The 18,830-nt window shown below is 32.5% G+C and overlaps 1 protein-coding gene across 2 annotated transcripts; it reads right to left on the bottom strand.

Moving 5' to 3' along the window:
* Positions 1 to 2,243: 2,243 nt before the first annotated feature.
* LOC120417825 (protein phosphatase inhibitor 2) lies at positions 2,244 to 16,913 on the bottom strand. 2 transcript variants are annotated; one of them, XM_039580039.2, is made up of 4 exons: positions 16,650 to 16,913; positions 16,257 to 16,422; positions 16,029 to 16,193; positions 2,244 to 8,016 (listed from the first exon to the last, which is right to left on the bottom strand). In XM_039580039.2, exons 2-4 carry the CDS (start codon positions 16,364 to 16,366, stop codon positions 7,629 to 7,631), a joined length of 663 nt encoding a protein of 220 aa, XP_039435973.1. In that variant the 5' UTR covers positions 16,367 to 16,422; positions 16,650 to 16,913; the 3' UTR covers positions 2,244 to 7,628. The 2 variants fall into 2 exon arrangements, with proteins under 2 accessions (XP_039435973.1, XP_039435975.1); XM_039580041.2 differs by lacking the exon at positions 16,650 to 16,913 and adding an exon at positions 16,485 to 16,601.
* Positions 16,914 to 18,830: the final 1,917 nt, after the last annotated feature.

Below are 18,830 nucleotides of genomic sequence, written 5' to 3' on the forward strand. Positions count from 1 at the left end.
ATAAAAAAAGGAATCCCAAAATTATCCCACGGTGTACTTTTTCAAGTACTTTAGGATAAAAAACGGCAGGTTAAAGAGAGGTTATTTCCCGACATTTATAAAGCTAAAACGTCATATTTCGTTGGAGGATAATACCACTATTTCATCAATATATCGTCACTTGTGTGCTATCTTGTGACATGTCCTATCTTTTTACAGCAGACGTGTCACAAGATAGCACACAAGCGACGATTTGTTGAAAGACTCTAAATAGCATTGGTGCCAACCAATATTTTAACACCACTCTGAAGTTTCCAAACTCATATTATCAGTTTTCTAGTTTTCCTTTAAATTCCAAAAGTGAATGATGTTTTGAGCAAATTAAAAAAACTTTTCATTGTACAACTGATCGTACATTTAAGTATAACCCGAATACAAATTTGAGTATTTCTAATTGCTTAGTTTCGAAAATTTTACCAAAAGTCTTTTAATATCACACGAGATATTGAAGAAAAAGATCCTTTTGCCCGATTAGCATTTATAGACTTTATCGATTAAATCAGAATAGAGAAAAGAGTTCTCAGAATATTTCAGTATTTGTTCAATTTTGGGAGAAGTAAACGCTATTTCGTAAAATTAATAGCAATTTTCTCCAAAATCCTAGATATAAGTTTGGCTGCCATTCAGTTATACGAACGTTTATGTTCAAGTAGCAATCTTAACATAGAGACCGTCAAGACGTATTTTCAAGCGAATCTTCTTCTTTTTAGTTTTTTTTATTATTTATAAAAGTTCAATGAAAACTTTAAAAAATCACACTTTTCTTAAAATAGCCTTTCCATCAACATTTTGCAAAAGTACGCAAGAACCATTCAAAAGAGCCACTCTTTTTAATAAGCGAACGAAAAGTAGCCGTTTTGTCCACCTCTAATTTTAACGCCAGCAAAGTTGAATAAATTTATTCTAAAGTTTCCAATTTTTAAAGTTGTGAAGATTGATTAAGCATGTAAGTTTCGATACTTTTGATATATGATATATGATATGAACATTCTAATGAAATATTATTAAGACAAAAGACACCAATTTAAATTTCATAGTCATGGAAAATAACAGTCACCGAAAACGAAACAAAATTGTTAAAAAAACTAAAACAATTCGACAGATAATTGTTTCTTAAGAACATCGAATAGTTGAAACATGGACAAAGGAATATATATTTTCCTTATTTTTGATTTTCTCACTATTGACATTTCTGATTTAATTTTAATCAAATTTGAGTGTTTAGTTGCCTGTTACATTACTAAATGCATTTTCTCATTATTTCATCATCGCCATTTTGACCGCCATTTTGGATTTGGGTCATTTTTTCTAGTTCAACGACTCATAATCAAACAACAACAACAAAAATTTTATCGAAGTGAAATTTCCAGAATACAATATTTAAAAAAAACATCAGAGCAGACCTGAATAGAATGGAGATGCGCTATTACTCAGTAAAATTTGGTAACCCTCATTTGGGTGTTGCAAACGATAAATAATAAAATGCAGATACATGTTACTATCAACTTTGTTTTGTAACTTTTCCAAAAACCACTTAAACAACTTACCTTCCATCCGACGATTCCAGCAAACTCTGCTAATCTCCCCCATCCTTAAACTCAAAACTATCCACACCCGGTCGAGTAATTATCCCAGCTTTCAATTAACTTTTCCAAAATTGAAAATATCCCGCACGCCTCACCTCAGCACCAAAATTGTCGAAAAACTTTCCGTTCCCAAACAATCGAGACTCGATTGACCGAACGGACGGACACACACACACTCACCCATCAATCGACTCGCAGTAAATTAGTTTTCCCTCTCGGTAGACAGCACATTGCAATCGAAAAAGTTTGATCGACATCCTTCCTCCCATTTTTTCAACAAACACGATTTTACTTGTTTTCAATTTAGAGTTTGTTTTTATTGTTCATCATAGTTCCGAATCGGGGTAATTTTAAATAACTCTTACATTTTACAAATTCACCAGCTGAGTGGCTTATTTCCTTCTTTTTAGTTTAATATCTCACAATTGTTTTTAGCGTATTTTGTTTTCTTGATTTTATTTTTGGATTTTATTTGCCTATTTTATTTTATAACTGCATGTTTGGGAGATGACGCCAGTGACAAAACACCTTCAGCTGGCGCCGGAGCAAAAAAAGGACCCCTAAAATATATACGCACTCACTTCGTTCTATTGTTGTTTAGTTAAATCTCCTTCTACCGCTACTATACTCATCTGAATAGGCGTTAAAAGTAAAACGTATCAATGTTTTTACCCTTAATTATTAGCTGTTTCTTGCATTTTGATAACCTAGAAAAAAAACTGCGTAATAAATAAATTATCATTTAAAATTCACACTCGATTCTCGGGCTAAAGTTTCAAATCCTCCTGCTATCCTTTTCTCTCTTCTACGCGGGCACACAAAACTAACCCCACTTTTTGTTTTTTACTTCAATTTTAATAATTTTCACTTCATTTAGCGCGCAGTAGTTGGCTTTTGGAACAAAACGTTTACCTTTTTGAAATAGATTCCTTTTTTTGATTCAAAGTTTCCGTAACTCTTTCGCTTAAATGTTACTTTTTTTGATGCTAAATTGTTTTGTTTTCCTTTAGTTTGCTATTTACTTATTTTGCGTTAGTGTTTTAGTTTATATATGTACGAGTTTGCTTGTTTGTGACTCACTTATGTATAAATAACCATTGTTTTATAACGATGCAGCGTTTTTTTTTTCTTCCTTTAATAATAATTATTAGATTTTTTTCTTTCTTTCTTATTTTGCTGGATTGCTTGATTTGCTTGTTGTTGTTGTTGTTATTTCTATTGTTTCAAACTATCATTTTGAGAGACGTTGTATTTTCTTTTGCTTTCTTCCACCGGTGAAACTGTTTTGATATCGTTTTGTGGTGTTGTTTTTAATTTAATTTATTTTCCTACGGAAGTTTTAGGTAATCAGCGCGTGAAATTAGGAAACATTTAAAAGCCTTTTTTACTGTTTTCAGACATTGTCCGATGGGTTCTGATAAGATTTGATTTTGTTCGACTGCTTCCTTCCACTTTCTGTATACATGTAAAATACTGCAGCGACAGTAACAGACTGCACTTGTTTTCTCACACATTGCAACTAATAAATCAGGGAAATCAAAATGGATTTGGAACAATGCGATTTGTTTTATTTTCAAATATTACACCGACCAACAAAATTTGTGTCAGCATTATTCAAAATTTGTATGGAGAACTTGGGCGGTTCGTCGCTCTTGCATACAATCCAAAAATTGCATGCAACATGATAAGAAGCTCCAAGCTTTCCAGATGCCAAAAATGGAACACAAAATAGATTATTCTGATTTGAACGGATTAAGTTTATTCGGAAAGAATAGAAAGATGCACATGTTTAAATTTTCATTTTGTTTGAACAGATAAATCATAAAAACAAGTTTTTGTATTTATTTCAGAATCTTGTGAATTTGCATCAAGTTATTTATAGGACTTAAAATCTTCCCATAAAAATCGATAGTAGGGGAAATATACCCATTTTAATCACTCTAAGCCGTTTTCCGCTATTAAATCACATTTTCAGATGTATCAACAATAGTGAGTTGCTTGCTCACTTTTATTTGAGTTATTTATTACTTTGGAACAGTCAAAAACACTTTATGAAAACTGTAATTCATTAGCAAAGTGCTGATAGGCCGATAATAGAAATAGGCTGAGAAAGGGTATAGTTCCCCTATATCAAATAGTTTGTCTAAAATTTTTAATATATTTTTTTTATTTGAAATAGACCTAGAGCAGTTTTGTTTATTTAACAAAAAAAATCCAATTGTTTCTTCATGAATTTTAAAAGTTTTTGTTTTTAAGTTGAAGCAAAACACAAACAAAATCAATTTCTTTTTTAATGATTACAGTTATGCAACTGAGCAATTTCCTACGTTTTCGCAAATTTATTTTTTATTTGAATAAAATTTTGTCCATCGATGCCATGCAAATTAAGGGACTGTCCATAGAAAAGTGCTATGCAAATATTCAAAAATCTATATCATGAGCAGGGATTTTCTGATCGATTTGCTGTCTTCGGCAAAGTTGTTGGATATGATTCGGATTATTCGGAAAAATAGTTAGCGGAAAAAAAGTAGACGGACGTTTTAATTGCCCAAGTATGACTTTTAAAAAAGGAGTAATTTTGATAACGCAGGAAAAAGTTCAAATTGTGATTTATTGATAAAATGCACTGTTTTCGAGTTAAAGACATTTTGAGGTTATAATTTGCAGAAAATTTTTCTTTTTTTAATTTTTAGTGTACATCGTCGTCCAACTCTGAAAAAATATATATTTGAAAAGCTGAGAAAATTTACTATATTTTTTGGGAAATTGTTGATCCAAATTATGATTGCTGAGAATTGAAATCTCAATAAAATTAGTTTTTCAAAGTACCTTGGAAATTATTGATCCGATTTTCAATGTTTAAAAATAAATCTTGTGTGACCAACAAACCAAAAAAATATTTTCAGATTAAAAGACGACTTAGAAAGGATGGCCAATTAAATCTAATGTAAAATTCCCGACTTTTCGAAAACCTTAAATAAAAGTAATTTCATAACCTAGGAATTATTTTAAATGAAAAAAAAATGTTATTTAAAAAGCCAATATCGATCATCGAACAAAATTTCAGAATTTAATTCCAAATCATTAACTCTTGAAGACTTTCATAAAAAAAACTTAACAAAACATTTCTAAAAAAAACTCAAAAAATAAAAGCAATCAATTTCGACTGAAAAAAAAATAATAATCAGTCTTTGATAAAAAAAATGTAAAAGTTTATTTAAAAAAATGCTTAACATCATATTCTCTTTTCTATCAGAAAATTAAAAGTGAATAAAAAAACGTTTAACATAACTCAATTTTCAATTTTATGAAGGATTTTTTTTATCAAGGAATCATTAAAACTTTATAACAGTTATTATTCAGTCAACGCATTTTATAATATAATAATTTTATTTTGATTGAAGTGATTTAATTTTATTCAATGAAACATCCATTTTTATAAGTTTGACCACTCAGTTCAGCAAAGAAATATATTCTTTAAACTTATTTGTAATAACCAAAACATTTTTATTTAATAATTTTGCAATGCTGTTTTTAATATTTTCAAAATGTTAAGATGTTTTGATTTTATTACAATCAGAACGATAAACGTTTGGACTTAGTTGAATGATAATTTTTTTCCACTATACAAAACAAACTTTATTTTTATTATTTTACTCAATCTCACAAAAGAGATAACAGAAATTAAAAACTTTGACACGATGGAATTATATTATAAAATATTAACCACAAAAAAATCAAATTGGAATTGTTTTTCAAATATTTAAGCTAATTAATTGAGTAAAATGAATTTGAAAATTCTAATTTTTTTTTAAGATCCAACAAACCAAATTTCCGACTTTTCCAGACCCTTACCTGACAAGAACACAAAATCCCCTTTTTCCCATCTCTTGAGGTTTTGGCGAAATTTAAACGCTGCGTATCAATGTTATTACTTTGAGTTTACATCGCTTTGCAGCAATCATTGGTTTGGGTGTACTATTTAGAATGGTTTCATAAAGGTTTAAATTTTTTTTTAATTTCTACACTGTCCACAAATGCATTTTTGTCTCACGTGCACTATTAACGTCTTCCCGCCTAGAGTGTGCAAAATGAATTAGGTCAATTTGAAGTAAAAAATCAGCGGATAACTGATTTCATGTCGACGTCGTCGTGCTATCTTGTCGCACCCGCCATTTCGACGTTCCGAGAAAAACGCGTTTTAATGTTTGACCTTGAATAAACAAAAACGAGAGCACGCAATGTAAACAATAACAAACACGTTTTGTTTGGTTGACCATTCTGTGCATTGCCCCGAAGTTTGGTTGAATTTGGTTGCCGGAGTCCCGAGTTATAATTGAAAATGTTTACGGTAGTCTAGCTTGTACGTGCGTCAAACGCGTTCTGACCTGAAATCCCTTTGGCCAATTGTCGCACTTACAACAATTTTCAGGGAGTGACAAGATAGCACGACAAGATTGAACTACTTTCATATGTAATCGGATATCGTTGAATATCTCAGGATTGAAATCGAATTTTGGGGATCTGTGAAGGTCAAAAGGTGAGGCATTGTGAGCTGCACAAAATGGCGTTCTCAACTCAATTTGGCCCAAAATGCACGTACGACAAGTTAGCACGACGGCGACGATGTGTTCCAGGCTATCAAAATTCCAATACGTCACTGCTAATCTTCGGTTCGCAGCTTTTATTTGTGTTTAAAGCGGCGTATACACTCGATAAGGAAGGGTGAAGAAAAGTCCGTTTTCGTGTCCCACAACTTGGGGACCTTCCTTAAACCACTTAGACACTTTTTTTGGTTATCTGATCTTGATTTTTTGAGGAAGACATCAATCACGGAGTTGGTTTAAAATATTGTTTTATTGAAATAACTAAATTTATGCCATAAAATAAATCCAGTAAAGAAAATCTACGTTTTTGCTCACAATCTAGCCCGGGATTATCACCAGAGAACGCAAACTGAAATCAAAAAAGGCAACACATGAAATCTAATTTAGTTTTTTCCTAAACACTTTTTCACACAACTTTACAACAACAATCGCGCTGCAACAATTTTGAGCGCTGCTCCAACGCCTACACAACACTCTTCTCTCTTCTACTAGTAGATACAAAAATATTGACTGTATTAATGTCGTATCCAAGCGTATTATCTCGGGGTTGTTGGATTCGGATCGGTGAGTTCCTTCCGGCGCTGCGCCTTCTTCGACATTTTCTCCACCAAAAACCATAAACGTCTTCTTCTTCTCCCTAAACCTAAAGGTGTGTTGTGTAGTGTGTGTTCTGTGTGAGTGTAATTTAGTAATAGTAGGTGAGTTTGCGTGTGTAACACTAAACAACTTAAAATCTATAAAACTAGTCACGGTAGTGGTTTCCTGCTGACGATCAAGATCAATTTGACGGTGAGTCTCACTCGTGTTGTTTTGTTAGTTTCTCCTTTTTTTTTAGTTAGGAAGATTAGCAGAATGGAAGAACTCAGAGTGAACTCAAACGAAAAAGAAGGAAAACACAATCAGAAGGGGAACACAAAGACAACCAGGAGGGTGAACAGCACGGTTAGAATGATCAACGTGATCCCGATGTAGATGTAGACGGAACGTCGCGTGACCCGGATCGACCGCGTGTCCTCGTGGATGCTGCCCCGGTGGGAGCTGCAGTCCACGACGACGACCTCGAACCGATCCCGGACCACGCTCGGCTCGCGCTCGAGAGACATTTCCGGTGAAACTAGTGGACGGACGGACGGACGACGGACAAAGTACGGACACAATTAGAGATAGTAAGAGTAAAGAAAGAGATAGAAAGAAAAGATAAAAGAAAGAAGCAATTAAATCAGGGCGACTAACATAATCGTACGCGTTACGTAAATTGGTGTACAAAAATGTATAAATATATGTATTATGTTATGATACGCTTACACAAAATAGAAATAACGAGAGCGCATCGGGACAAGAAAAGAAAATAACTCCTTCCCGTATCTCTCGTAGCCACGCGCCCCTCAAAACGGTTCTAAACCTCATCGGCCTCCGGCAAAACGATACCTGCGGCTGGCTGTTGACTGCTGGTGGCCGCCTGGTCCTGGCCATTCTTCCGGTCCACCTCGTCCACGTCTTCGACCTCCATCTTTTGGGGCTGATCGCCACCGCTGCTGCTGTTTATACTGCTATCCTTGTCCACGCCGCCGCCACCATCCTCACCGTCATCTTCGTCCTCCTCCTCGATCAGCTTCCGGGCCAGCTTGACGGCTTCGAACTCGTTGTAGTGCGCTTTCCGGCGCCGTTCAAACTCGCCCCGTCGTTTTCGCTCCTCCTCTGTCAGTTCCTCATGTTCCTCGTCGGAGGACGGTTCCTCCTCTTCGGAGACGGAATCGCTGCGGGAGTTGGCCGCTACGCGGAGTCTGGAAAATAAAGAAAATTTTTAAATTATAAAGGCTGGTACGAAGCTCGGAAGGAACGCAAAACTCCATATGAAAAACGCAAAAAAAACGGTCAAGGTAAGGGTCATACTTTAGTTTGATTGGTTTATTTTAATGCAACTGAACATTACAAACGCCTTATAAAAATATTTAAAATCCAGAATTTACTTATCAGGACCAATCCTGAATATTGAATTGTCGAAAATTGAATGGACCAGAGAGAAAAGCCACAACTTGGCCATAACAACAATCAGTGAATTTTCCGGCAGAAAAATTCCAAAATTTAGAAATTAAAAATAAACTGATCTTCAAAAATTTTAAATTCAATTTTTAATAATTAAAAAACTAAGATGTTAGGGAATTATCTAATAATTTAATCTAATAATTTAATAATTTAATAATTTAATAATTTAATAATTTAATAATTTAATAATTTAATAATTTAATAATTTAATAATTTAATAATTTAATAATTTAATAATTTAATAATTTAATAATTTAATAATTTAATAATTTAATAATTTAATAATTTAATAATTTAATAATTTACTAATTTAATAATTTAATAATTTAATAATTTAATAATTTAATAATTTAATAATTTAATAATTTAATAATTTAATAATTTAATAATTTAATAATTTAATAATTTAATAATTTAATAACACCTCCGTGTACGCACGAGAGCAAGCAGCAGTGAAGTGCTCAGTGCTCCATCGTTTTTTCGATTTTTTTCGCCGTAGTTTACCGTGATTAGCCGCGAGTTTGCTCCACCAGCATGCCAAGGGCCGGCCGTGGCCGTGGCAGTTCGAGTGCGGCCTCGAAAAACCCGCGAAGTTCGTCTACCGGCCGTGTGCAAAAAGGTAAACAAACCAACGCCGTGTCGACCGCCATCGCGCAGGGGAGAGTGAGCGCAGAAGGAATCGACAAAAAGTTACTACATCCCGGATATGTTCCAAGATCACCAGTGCGAACCCGTTCAGGTACTTCCGGTGCCACGACCAGTGGCACATCGACATCCGCCAACATTCCCATCAGGAACGAGTTCCAGATGCTGAGTGACGACGAAGAAAACAACAACAACAACACCGACGGTAGCAGCACTACCGACGACGACGACGATGATGATGGTCGTGCACGGAAAAAAGTGCCGACGTCAAAAAAGAACAATTCTCCAACGGAACGAAGACCACCTCCAATTTTTGTTTTGGACACGTTGGCGGACGATGTTGACGAGTTGCTGGAAGGCCTCGGATATTGTCTGAAAATCGGTAAGTCAGCAGTGCAAGTGATCACACTGAACAGAAAAGATTTCGACCTGGTGCTTGAAGAACTGAAGCGTAGCAACTTCAACTTCTACACATACGACCCAGAGAAGCCCCCTGTTAAGGTCGTCTTGCAGGGTTACCAAGACCGTCCGATCGCCGACCTGAAGCGACACCTCTCGAACGCCGGAATAAAGCCACGGGAGATAAAAGTGCTCTCGCGAAAGACAACAGTCACAGGTACACACACCCTGTACCTGTTGTACTTCGACCGCGGCACCGTCAAGATCCAAGATCTGCGGCGGACTAAGACGTTGGACGGTTTTTGGGTAAACTGGCGGTTTTACACCAAGAACCCGACGGACGTAGCGCAATGCCACCGTTGCCAGAAATTCGGCCACGGCTCGCGGAACTGCAACCTCCGGCCCCGCTGCGTGAAGTGCGGTGAGTCACACCTCTCGGAGGCGTGCGCACTGCCACGAAAGGCGGACTTGGGGGAAAACGCGGAACAAACTAAGCCGCGCGTAAAGTGCGCGAACTGTGACGGCAACCATACCGGTAATTACCGCGGATGCGTCGCGCGCAAGGCCTACCTCGAGGAGCAGGAAAAGAGGAAGAAGAAAGCAGCAGCGTCCCACTCTTCTCAGCGAAGTACGAGCGCAGCCGTTCCTGCAGTTGGACAGCGTACGGTTCCAGCGGACAACCCAGCGATCCCTCCTGGATGGGGGCGTTCGTTTGCCAGCGTGGTCGCTGCCGGTAGCGGCGATGCGGCCCAGCAAGGAGTCACCGGGGAAGATCTCTTTACCCTGCCGGAGTTCTTTGCTCTCGCGGGGGAGATGATGACGCGGTTTCGGAGCTGCCGTAACAAGGCGGAGCAATTTCTGGCCCTCGGGGAGCTGATGATCAAGCACATCTATAATTGATTATTTTTGTCTGTGATCTAGTTTTAAGCTTTCTCTCTATCTATCCTTTTCCCATTGCACTTTCTGTAAGTTTTTTGAAAACTTTTTCTTACTCTTGTCTATTCCATAGTTATAAGTAATAATTTTTCGATTGAATTACGATGTAAAACACAGCTGAAAGGAACACCAAAACTCTGTTGCGTACCTAAATGAACTCATTGTAACTTGATTATTCACAAATAAAAACGTATTGAATTGAATTGAATAATTTAATAATTTAATAATTTAATAATTTAATAATTTAATAATTTAATAATTTAATAATTTAATAATTTAATAATTTAATAATTTAATAATTTAATAATTTAATAATTTAATAATTTAATAATTTAATAATTTAATAATTTAATAATTTAATAATTTAATAATTTAATAATTTAATAATTTAATAATTTAATAATTTAATAATTTAATAATTTAATAATTTAATAATTTAATAATTTAATAATTTAATAATTTAATAATTTAATAATTTAATAGTTTAATAATTTAATAATTTAATAATTTAATAATTTAATAATTTAATAATTTAATAATTTCATAATTTAATAATTTAATAATTTAATAATTTAATAATTTAATAATTTAATAATTTAATAATTTAATAATTTTATAATTTAATAATTTAATAATTTAATAATTTAATAATGTAATAATTTAATAATTTAATAATTTAATAATTTAATAATTTAATAATGTAATAATTTAATAATTTAATAATTTAATAATTTAATAATTTAATAATTTAATAATTTAATAATTTAATAATTTAATAATTTAATAATTTAATAATTTAATAATTTAATAATTTAATAATTTAATAATTTAATAATTTAATAATTTAATAATTTAATAATTTAATAATTTAACAATTTAATAATTTAATAAATTAATAAATTAATAATTTAATAATTTAATAATGTAATAATTTAATAATTTAATAATTTAATAATTTAATAATTTAATAATTTAATAATTTAATAATTTAATAATTTAATAATTTAATAATTTAATAATTTAATAATTTAATAATTTAATAATTTAATAATTTAATAATTTAATAATTTAATAATTTAATAATTTAATAATTTAATAATTTAATAATTTAATAATTTAATAATTTAATAATTTAATAATTTAATAATTTAATAATTTAATAATTTAATAATTTAATAATTTAATAATTTAATAATTTAATAATTTAATAATTTAATAATTTAATAATTTAATAATTTAATAATTTGATAATTTAATAATTTAAAAATTTAATAATTTAATAATTTAATAATTTAATAATTTAATAATTTAATAATTTAATGATTTAATGATTTAATAATTTAATAATTTAATAATTTAATAATTTAATAATTTAATAATTAAATAATTTAATAATTTAATAATTTAATAATTTAATAATTTAATAATTTAATAATTTAATAATTTAATAATTTAATAATTTAATAATTTAATAATTTAATAATTTGATAATTTAATAATTTAATAATTTAATAATTTAATAATTTAATAATTTAATAATTTAATAATTTACTAATTTACTAATTTAATAATTTAATAATTTAATAATTTAATAATTTAATAATTTAATAATTTAATAATTTAATAATTTAATAATTTAATAATTTAATAATTTATTAATTTAATAATTTAATAATTAAATAATTTAATAATTTAATAATTTAATAATTTCGCAATTTTCAGTGTAAGAACGGGCCTTGACCGATCTTATGCACCAGGTTCCCGGAGAACACGCACTGCCCTTACACCTACATCTTACCCTTGCTCTGAGTCAGTACGAGCAACACGCTAGAACACGCTTTGAGTGTTCGTGCCAGGCATGCACACCATCTTTTCCGGTTACGCATTTTAACTCGGCCGGGGGTGGTACATTACGTAGGGTTTGATGTAAGTATAAGCGCCTAACCATTTATAGTGTGCCTACCAACTTTCATTAAAGCAAAAACTGTTTTATTTTTAGTTTGAATTCAAAAACTAGTTGTTATTTTACTGTGTACTGCTTTCTCCTGAAATCTTTCCTAGTGTTGAGTCGTGTTTATATGTTGCTTTTTCTTTTGTCGCGGTGTTTTGTTACAATTTTTGGTCCTAAGCATGTTATAAAAGTTAACCAAAAAAATACAATAGTAATATTTGTGTTAATCCTTCAACCATTCCATAAATTGAGTAAGGGCTCAAACCTCACTTGTTTGAAAAAAGGGTGAAGATTGAAAACAATAGACAGTAATAGAGAATATATTTTATAACAATCAAGAATCAATAGTAAGAGAATGATGAGCGTATTTTAAAGAATACAAATGAGAAGCTGGATGTATTAGATGTAAAATTAGACAATAGATAATAAATATAGATACAAAACAAGCTTAGATTATAGTAATGATAATTTATAGGACAGATAAAGAATTATTCAAATAAATAAATTCGCAATAAAATCAAAAAAGATTAGGCGAATGATAAATAGACTTGATATTACTAGTACATTAAGGAAAAGTATATTTTTAAGGAAAAACAAAACAAAGTTTGTTACAGCAGTATCAATTGGTAAAAAAGAGTGGAAAAGCTTTGAGAGATAAGAGAATCAGAAGTTAGTAAAATAAAAATCAAATGATGGATATTAAACAGAAGAATCAGTGAAGAATTGAGAATCAGTAGAGCAAAATAAAAATAGGAGATAGGTGGTAGCTGAGAATGAAGAGAAGAGAAACCCCGTTGTGCGATGTTTCAGGTACATCCACAGCAGTTGACTCAACATACTGCGAATCAAAACAATACCGTCTACAATCACAAATTACTTCCCTTTCCCACATTGTCGCGCCCCTTTCTTTTAGCCGTCTCGACTCTGACCCGCGGTGGTCAAAGGTTTACGATCCGTTTCCACAGGCCACCAGCTAGGTCATCATGAAAACCAAGCCAACGTGGAGGTAAGAAAATAGGACACTCGCAAGGAACCAGAGCTATACTGTTCTGATCAAGATAATTCGGATGATCTAACAGAACTACGGATGTAGTTAGTTACGCTCCTTCCAGGATGTTCCTCGCCTGAGCGTCAACTGAAGGGATATCATCAGAATCATTCGCACTTGGCCTGCAATTTAATAATTTAATAATTTAATAATTTAATAATTTAATAATTTAATAATTTAATAATTTAATAATTTAATAATTTAATAATTTAATAATTTAATAATTTAATAATTTAATAATTTAATAATTTAATTATTTAATAATTTAATAATTTAATAATTTAATAATTTAATAATTTAATAATTTAATAATTTAATAATTTAATAATTTAATAATTTAATAATTTAATAATTTAATAATTTAATAATTTAATAATTTAATAATTTAATAATTTAATAATTTAATAATTTAATAATTTAATAATTTAATAATTTAATAATTTAATAATTTAATAATTTAATAATTTAATAATTTAATAATTTAATAATTTAATAATTTAATAATTTAATAATTTAATAATTTAATAATTTAATAATTTAATAATTTAATAATTTAATAATTTAATAATTTAATAATTTAATAATTTAATAATTTAATAATTTAATAATTTAATAATGCATGCCTGCATTTTTATTTTTTTTGTAATGTGACCTAAGCTGTGGTCTGAAAAGTGGCAATTGCAAAACATTTAGGCTTTTGAGGAGAACCGTTTTTAATTTACAAAAAACAAGCCTAGCATTTGAAAAAAGTTGTTTGAAAAAAAAAATATTTTCATAAATGGTCGAACTTGACTTTATAGATTTATGGTCACTATTTGAAATAATCGAAAAACCGCAAATATTTCGCTGATATCAAATTTTTAGTGACTATATCTTGAAAACGGGGCGGGCCCTGTATCAGAAAATCTGTAAAATACTTTTCGATTGCAAATTCAATTTTACTTAATAAATTATGTAAAAAAAATTAAGTATGAAATTTCGATTTTTGCCAAAAATCATTTTTTTTCAAAAATTAATAACTCGGCGGCAGAAGGTTGGCCATACTTCTCTTAGAAAAGTATGGCCAACATTCTGCCGCCGAGTTATGATTTTTTGAAAAAAATGTGATTTTTGGCAAAAGTCGACTATGGCCTAAAAGTTGCGGGTTTTGTCCCCAAAAACATATAAAAAATCTCGAGAATAAAAAAAATACGGATTTTTGGAAATTGAGTTTTTGTGGAAAAAAGTTAATAAAAAAATCGACTTATATTTATTCCGTGTAGTTATTTTTTGAATAGTCCTTAACAATACCTCCAACTTTGCCCAAGACACCAAATTGATCAGAAATTTCACTCAAAAGTTACAGCTATTTGAATATTTACGTACCATTTTTGTATGGACAGCTGCCAAAGAGCTGCTATGGAGACTTGTATGGGTGAACCAATGACACAAAATAACTACTTTGGTCATAGCGAAGGCTCCCACAAAGTTTGAGCAATAAAAAAAATACAAAAAATAAAGATGGTCAAAATCGGTCGATTTCGTAGAGAATTGCATCAATAATTGATGTACTTTTCCAATATTTGAAAGTGTTTTTCAAAACAGCTTATTTGAAATTGGTTTTTCTGCGAGGTTCTAAAGCTTCCGGAAATGAGAAGGTTGTTAGGAGGTTTAGTACAAATGATTATTTGTCATTCTAATAACTTCCCGGGAAAAAATATGATGTCTTTGGAAAAGTTATTTAAAATTTAAAGAAATTAGTAATCTATCTTCTATATCTTCTATATATATAAAAAATTTCGACGGTTTTGTTCGAACGCGAATCAATTCAATACGGAGCGTCGGATCGAGGTGCTCTTTGTAGCGTTGGGTTCGTATGAGCCCAAGGAAGGTTTATACGCTAACTAATTGACACTTTGGCCACTCTGGAACCGATTCCGGATCATCGGCAAATTGTATGGAGAAAGTTACGTAAAATCAAATTTTGATCACAGGAGGCTGAATAAGCAAAAAAGCAAAAAACGTCAACAAACGAAAAAAGGCAGAACGAAGTTTGTCGGGTAAGGCTTGTTCTACATAAGAAAATTGGCAAGACTTGCAAAACTATTGCGCTCTCTAGAGGCACAGTAACAATTTTCTTTTTTTTTTTAAACGATTTTTTCATACAAACTTCAAGGGCTGCCCGTGGTCAAAATCAGATCAAATTTGGAATTTAACCTAGTGATGGGTCAATCTTTGATTCCGCGGGGAGATTTGGACCAACCTAGTGTACATGTACAAGAAAACTTTAAGAAGACAAGCAGACTGTCCCAAGCTCTTGACTCGATGCCATTTTTCACATCCATGTTATACTTTTGCTTTGCCCACACCTACAATTATCACCTTAGTAACATTTTTGCCTCAAAATTTCAAACAAATTTGTACTGTGCTCTCCACCGAACAAATTCACAAAGTTTGCCCCAAAACACTAAACATTCTCAAACAATAGCAAAAACTATTAATCACTGCTGGCGCTGACCTGCCCACAATCTCTCCCTCTAATCTAGGATTAACCCGCGCCCGTGCCACGTACCGCACCGGATTCTCATAACAAACAAGGCCAAAACAAAAACGTTCGATTCGCTCGCGCAATCAGCCAGCAAATCGAGCGCGCGTAACGATCTCCCAAAGGGCGCGCTATATTCTTCGCTGTTCTATCTTTATCGCGCGTCACAGCCAAGAACGCGCGCGTTGCGGTGGGGGGAGGGAAAAGTAATGAATTATGACATCAGCACGCAAGGTGAAAAACTCACTTTTCCGCCAGCAGTTCCGCGTCGAGTTGGTCCACATCCCCCTCCTCGACGTAGTTGTACGGCGTTTTCGGTTCATCGACCTTCATGTGGCCGTAGTCCTTGTCCGGCGGGTGGTACGTCTGCAGCACGTTCAGCTCGTCGAACTTGGCACTCTTGCGGTGGCTTCTGAAATGGGGGGGATTTCCCGGATAACTGATCGAGTTTTCGTGAAAGGTTCATTAAACTTACGCCGAGGCCGCCACGGACACGGCCGAGTCCCGCTTGTCGAAGCTGCTGGACGACTTGAGGATGCCCTTGCAGGGCTTTTTCGCGTCCGGCGAGTCCGTGTTGAGGGACATTTTACGCACTCTCGATTCTGCGCTAATTTTGACGAATTTCCCGAAAACGGTTCAACCTGCCAACGACACAGAAGCTCCTGAGTACGAGACGCTAATCCAACGCGTCTTTGTTTACTACCGAAAGGGCTTCAACCCGAACGAAAAAATCCCGCTGAGTCAGAACACTTCCGGCAATGAGTAAATCAATTAGCACAATGTAAACAAAGCGCGCTGACAATAATTTCAAGCTCAATGTCAAACACTGGTGCGAAAATCGCAGCAAGCGCCAAGCCAAGGTTCTTACCAAAGAAAAATTTCCCTCCTGTCACACGTCGTCTCCCGTCTCGGTTCCCGTCCTGGTCCCTGCTTCTTCTCCTTCACCCGGCGACGGATCAAATTCGCAAATTTTGCCAAACCTGCTGGTGCTTCCTCGACGGCGGTGCCACCGAAACTGGATGGATTACAGTGACGCTACAAGGGGCACTGGCCGGTGACGGTGCGTCTGGGGACCGGTTCTTTCTACGGAAATATGGATCCTTTTCGCTGTTGGTCACTGGACCGCTGCTTTCTCTGCGAAATTTTCTTTTCGCAAAGTGACAGTTGGGGGACGAATGACAGTTTGAAGAAGACACATTAAACTGAAACTAGTCATAATTACTAAATTTGGAGCATTTTGTTCACGCTTAGTGCACACTAAACTGGGTTCCCTGAAATTCAGAAATATTTACTGAAATCTGCAAATCCAGAGTTTTTTTTGAAAAGGACCAATAAACTATTGTCTTTCATATGTTTATAGGACCTAATCAAAAAAAAGTCGAGAAATGTTCAGTGAGTCAGAGTCGAAAAAGCATCAGTCGGAGGCATAGTCATATTCTCAAAAAGCTGATCCAGAGATCAGAATCAAAACTGAAGTCGCTAAAAAAACCCGGCATTATTGGCATTTAAGCCAAACTTCCGTTCTTTGAGGCTATTTGACCGAAGGGCTTTTGTTAATTTGATTTGGTTAACCGCGGTGGATTTTCTTGAAATAATTCGAACTGTCAAAAATCCACCAAAACATCTACCACATTGATCACACAAAAAACTGTGGTAGAAAAGTATCCACCGGTAGATCCTTTGGTGGATTTTTGAAAGTTCGAATTATTTCAAGAAAATCCACCGCGGTTAACCGAATCAAATTAACAAAAGCCCTCGATTATTAGCGAAGCTACACCAAAATGTCACATTTTTAAAATTTCAATGTGATTTTTTATATGAAAGATTTCATTTTTATTTTGATTCAATAATTGCAATGTGCTTTAAATGCGTTTTCTTATATTGAAATATTGACCAAATATGGTCTGCAAGCCATTGAATGGGAGAGGAGTTTTTTCATAAATCTGCTCCTTTCGTTGTCCCGTCACGAAAAGAAATGGCTGGCAAAAACTCAAATTTCAACCAATTCGTTCAGTTTAAGGAGCAAAAGATTCGTTTTTTAATTTGTGATAATGTGTAGAAGAGCAAAAGTTGTTAAAAATCAAACTGGCAAAACTGTAGCGATTTTTGTAGTGTGCCTTTTAAATGTTCAGTTTTACGATGTTGTCCCGTCACGCTACATTTTTATTTCAGGGGAAGCACAGGTACTATATGGTTTATTCTGCATGATATTTCTTTGTAGGAAAATCAATTATCTTTCCAAATATGTAATAACATTGGGGGGTTTCATCTTTTATTTTGCCACTACAGCCAAAACGCTAAAAAAACTTGGGATTTTTTTCAAAAGGAGCCGAAGAATCGGTCATTTAAATATTCGAATTCTGTTTTGGTAAATTCCAACGTTAAAAACAAGTTTCGAGCAACACATCCAATAATTCTATAATAAGATAAGTTATCAAATTTGAATATAAGATAAGATCTAGGATAAGATACAAATTTCAATTCGACTGGGCACCTTGGAATCTGAACCAAATCGGCTCTAAATTCCAGGAGAGCTTCTGTGGACGCTAGACTATTGTTTTTTTGAATTAAGTTAACTAGAAAATGTAAACAGTAGAAAATCCGTGAGAAAATCTGTGAGAAAATCAGAAAAAACTTAGAAAATAAAATAAAACTTAGAAAATAAAACTAAAAAAATAAAATAAAACTCAGAAAATAAAATAAAACTTACAAAATAAAAAAAATAAAATGAAAAAATAGAAAATTAGAAATTTAGAAAATAAGAAAATGAAAAAATAGAAAATTAGAAATTTAGAAAATTAAAAAATAAGCAAATTAGAAAACTGAAAAATTAGAAAATTAGAAAATTAGAAAATTAGAAAATTAGAAAATTAGAAAATTAGAAAATAAGAAAATTAGAAAATTAGAAAATTAGAAAATTAGAAAATTAGAAAATTAGAAAATTAGACAATTAGAAAATTAGAAAATTAGAAAATCGGAAAATTAGAAAATAAGAAAATTAGAAAATAAGAAAATTAGAAAATTAGAAAATGAAAAAATTAGAAAATAA

The sequence above is a fragment of the Culex pipiens genome, chromosome 3 (assembly GCF_016801865.2).
Source record: "Culex pipiens pallens isolate TS chromosome 3, TS_CPP_V2, whole genome shotgun sequence".
Taxonomy (NCBI): Eukaryota; Metazoa; Arthropoda; class Insecta; order Diptera; family Culicidae; genus Culex; species Culex pipiens.

Coding starts and splice junctions, on each gene's coding strand:
- LOC120417825 (XM_039580039.2), bottom strand. CDS start 16,366: ATGTCCCTCAACACGGACTCGCCGGACGCGAAAAAGCCCTGCAAGGGC. Junction 16,194..16,256: donor GTGTCCGTGGCGGCCTCGGC/GTAAGTTTAATG, acceptor CCCCCATTTCAG/AAGCCACCGCAAGAGTGCCA. Junction 8,017..16,028: donor GCGGAACTGCTGGCGGAAAA/GTGAGTTTTTCA, acceptor TTTATTTTCCAG/ACTCCGCGTAGCGGCCAACT.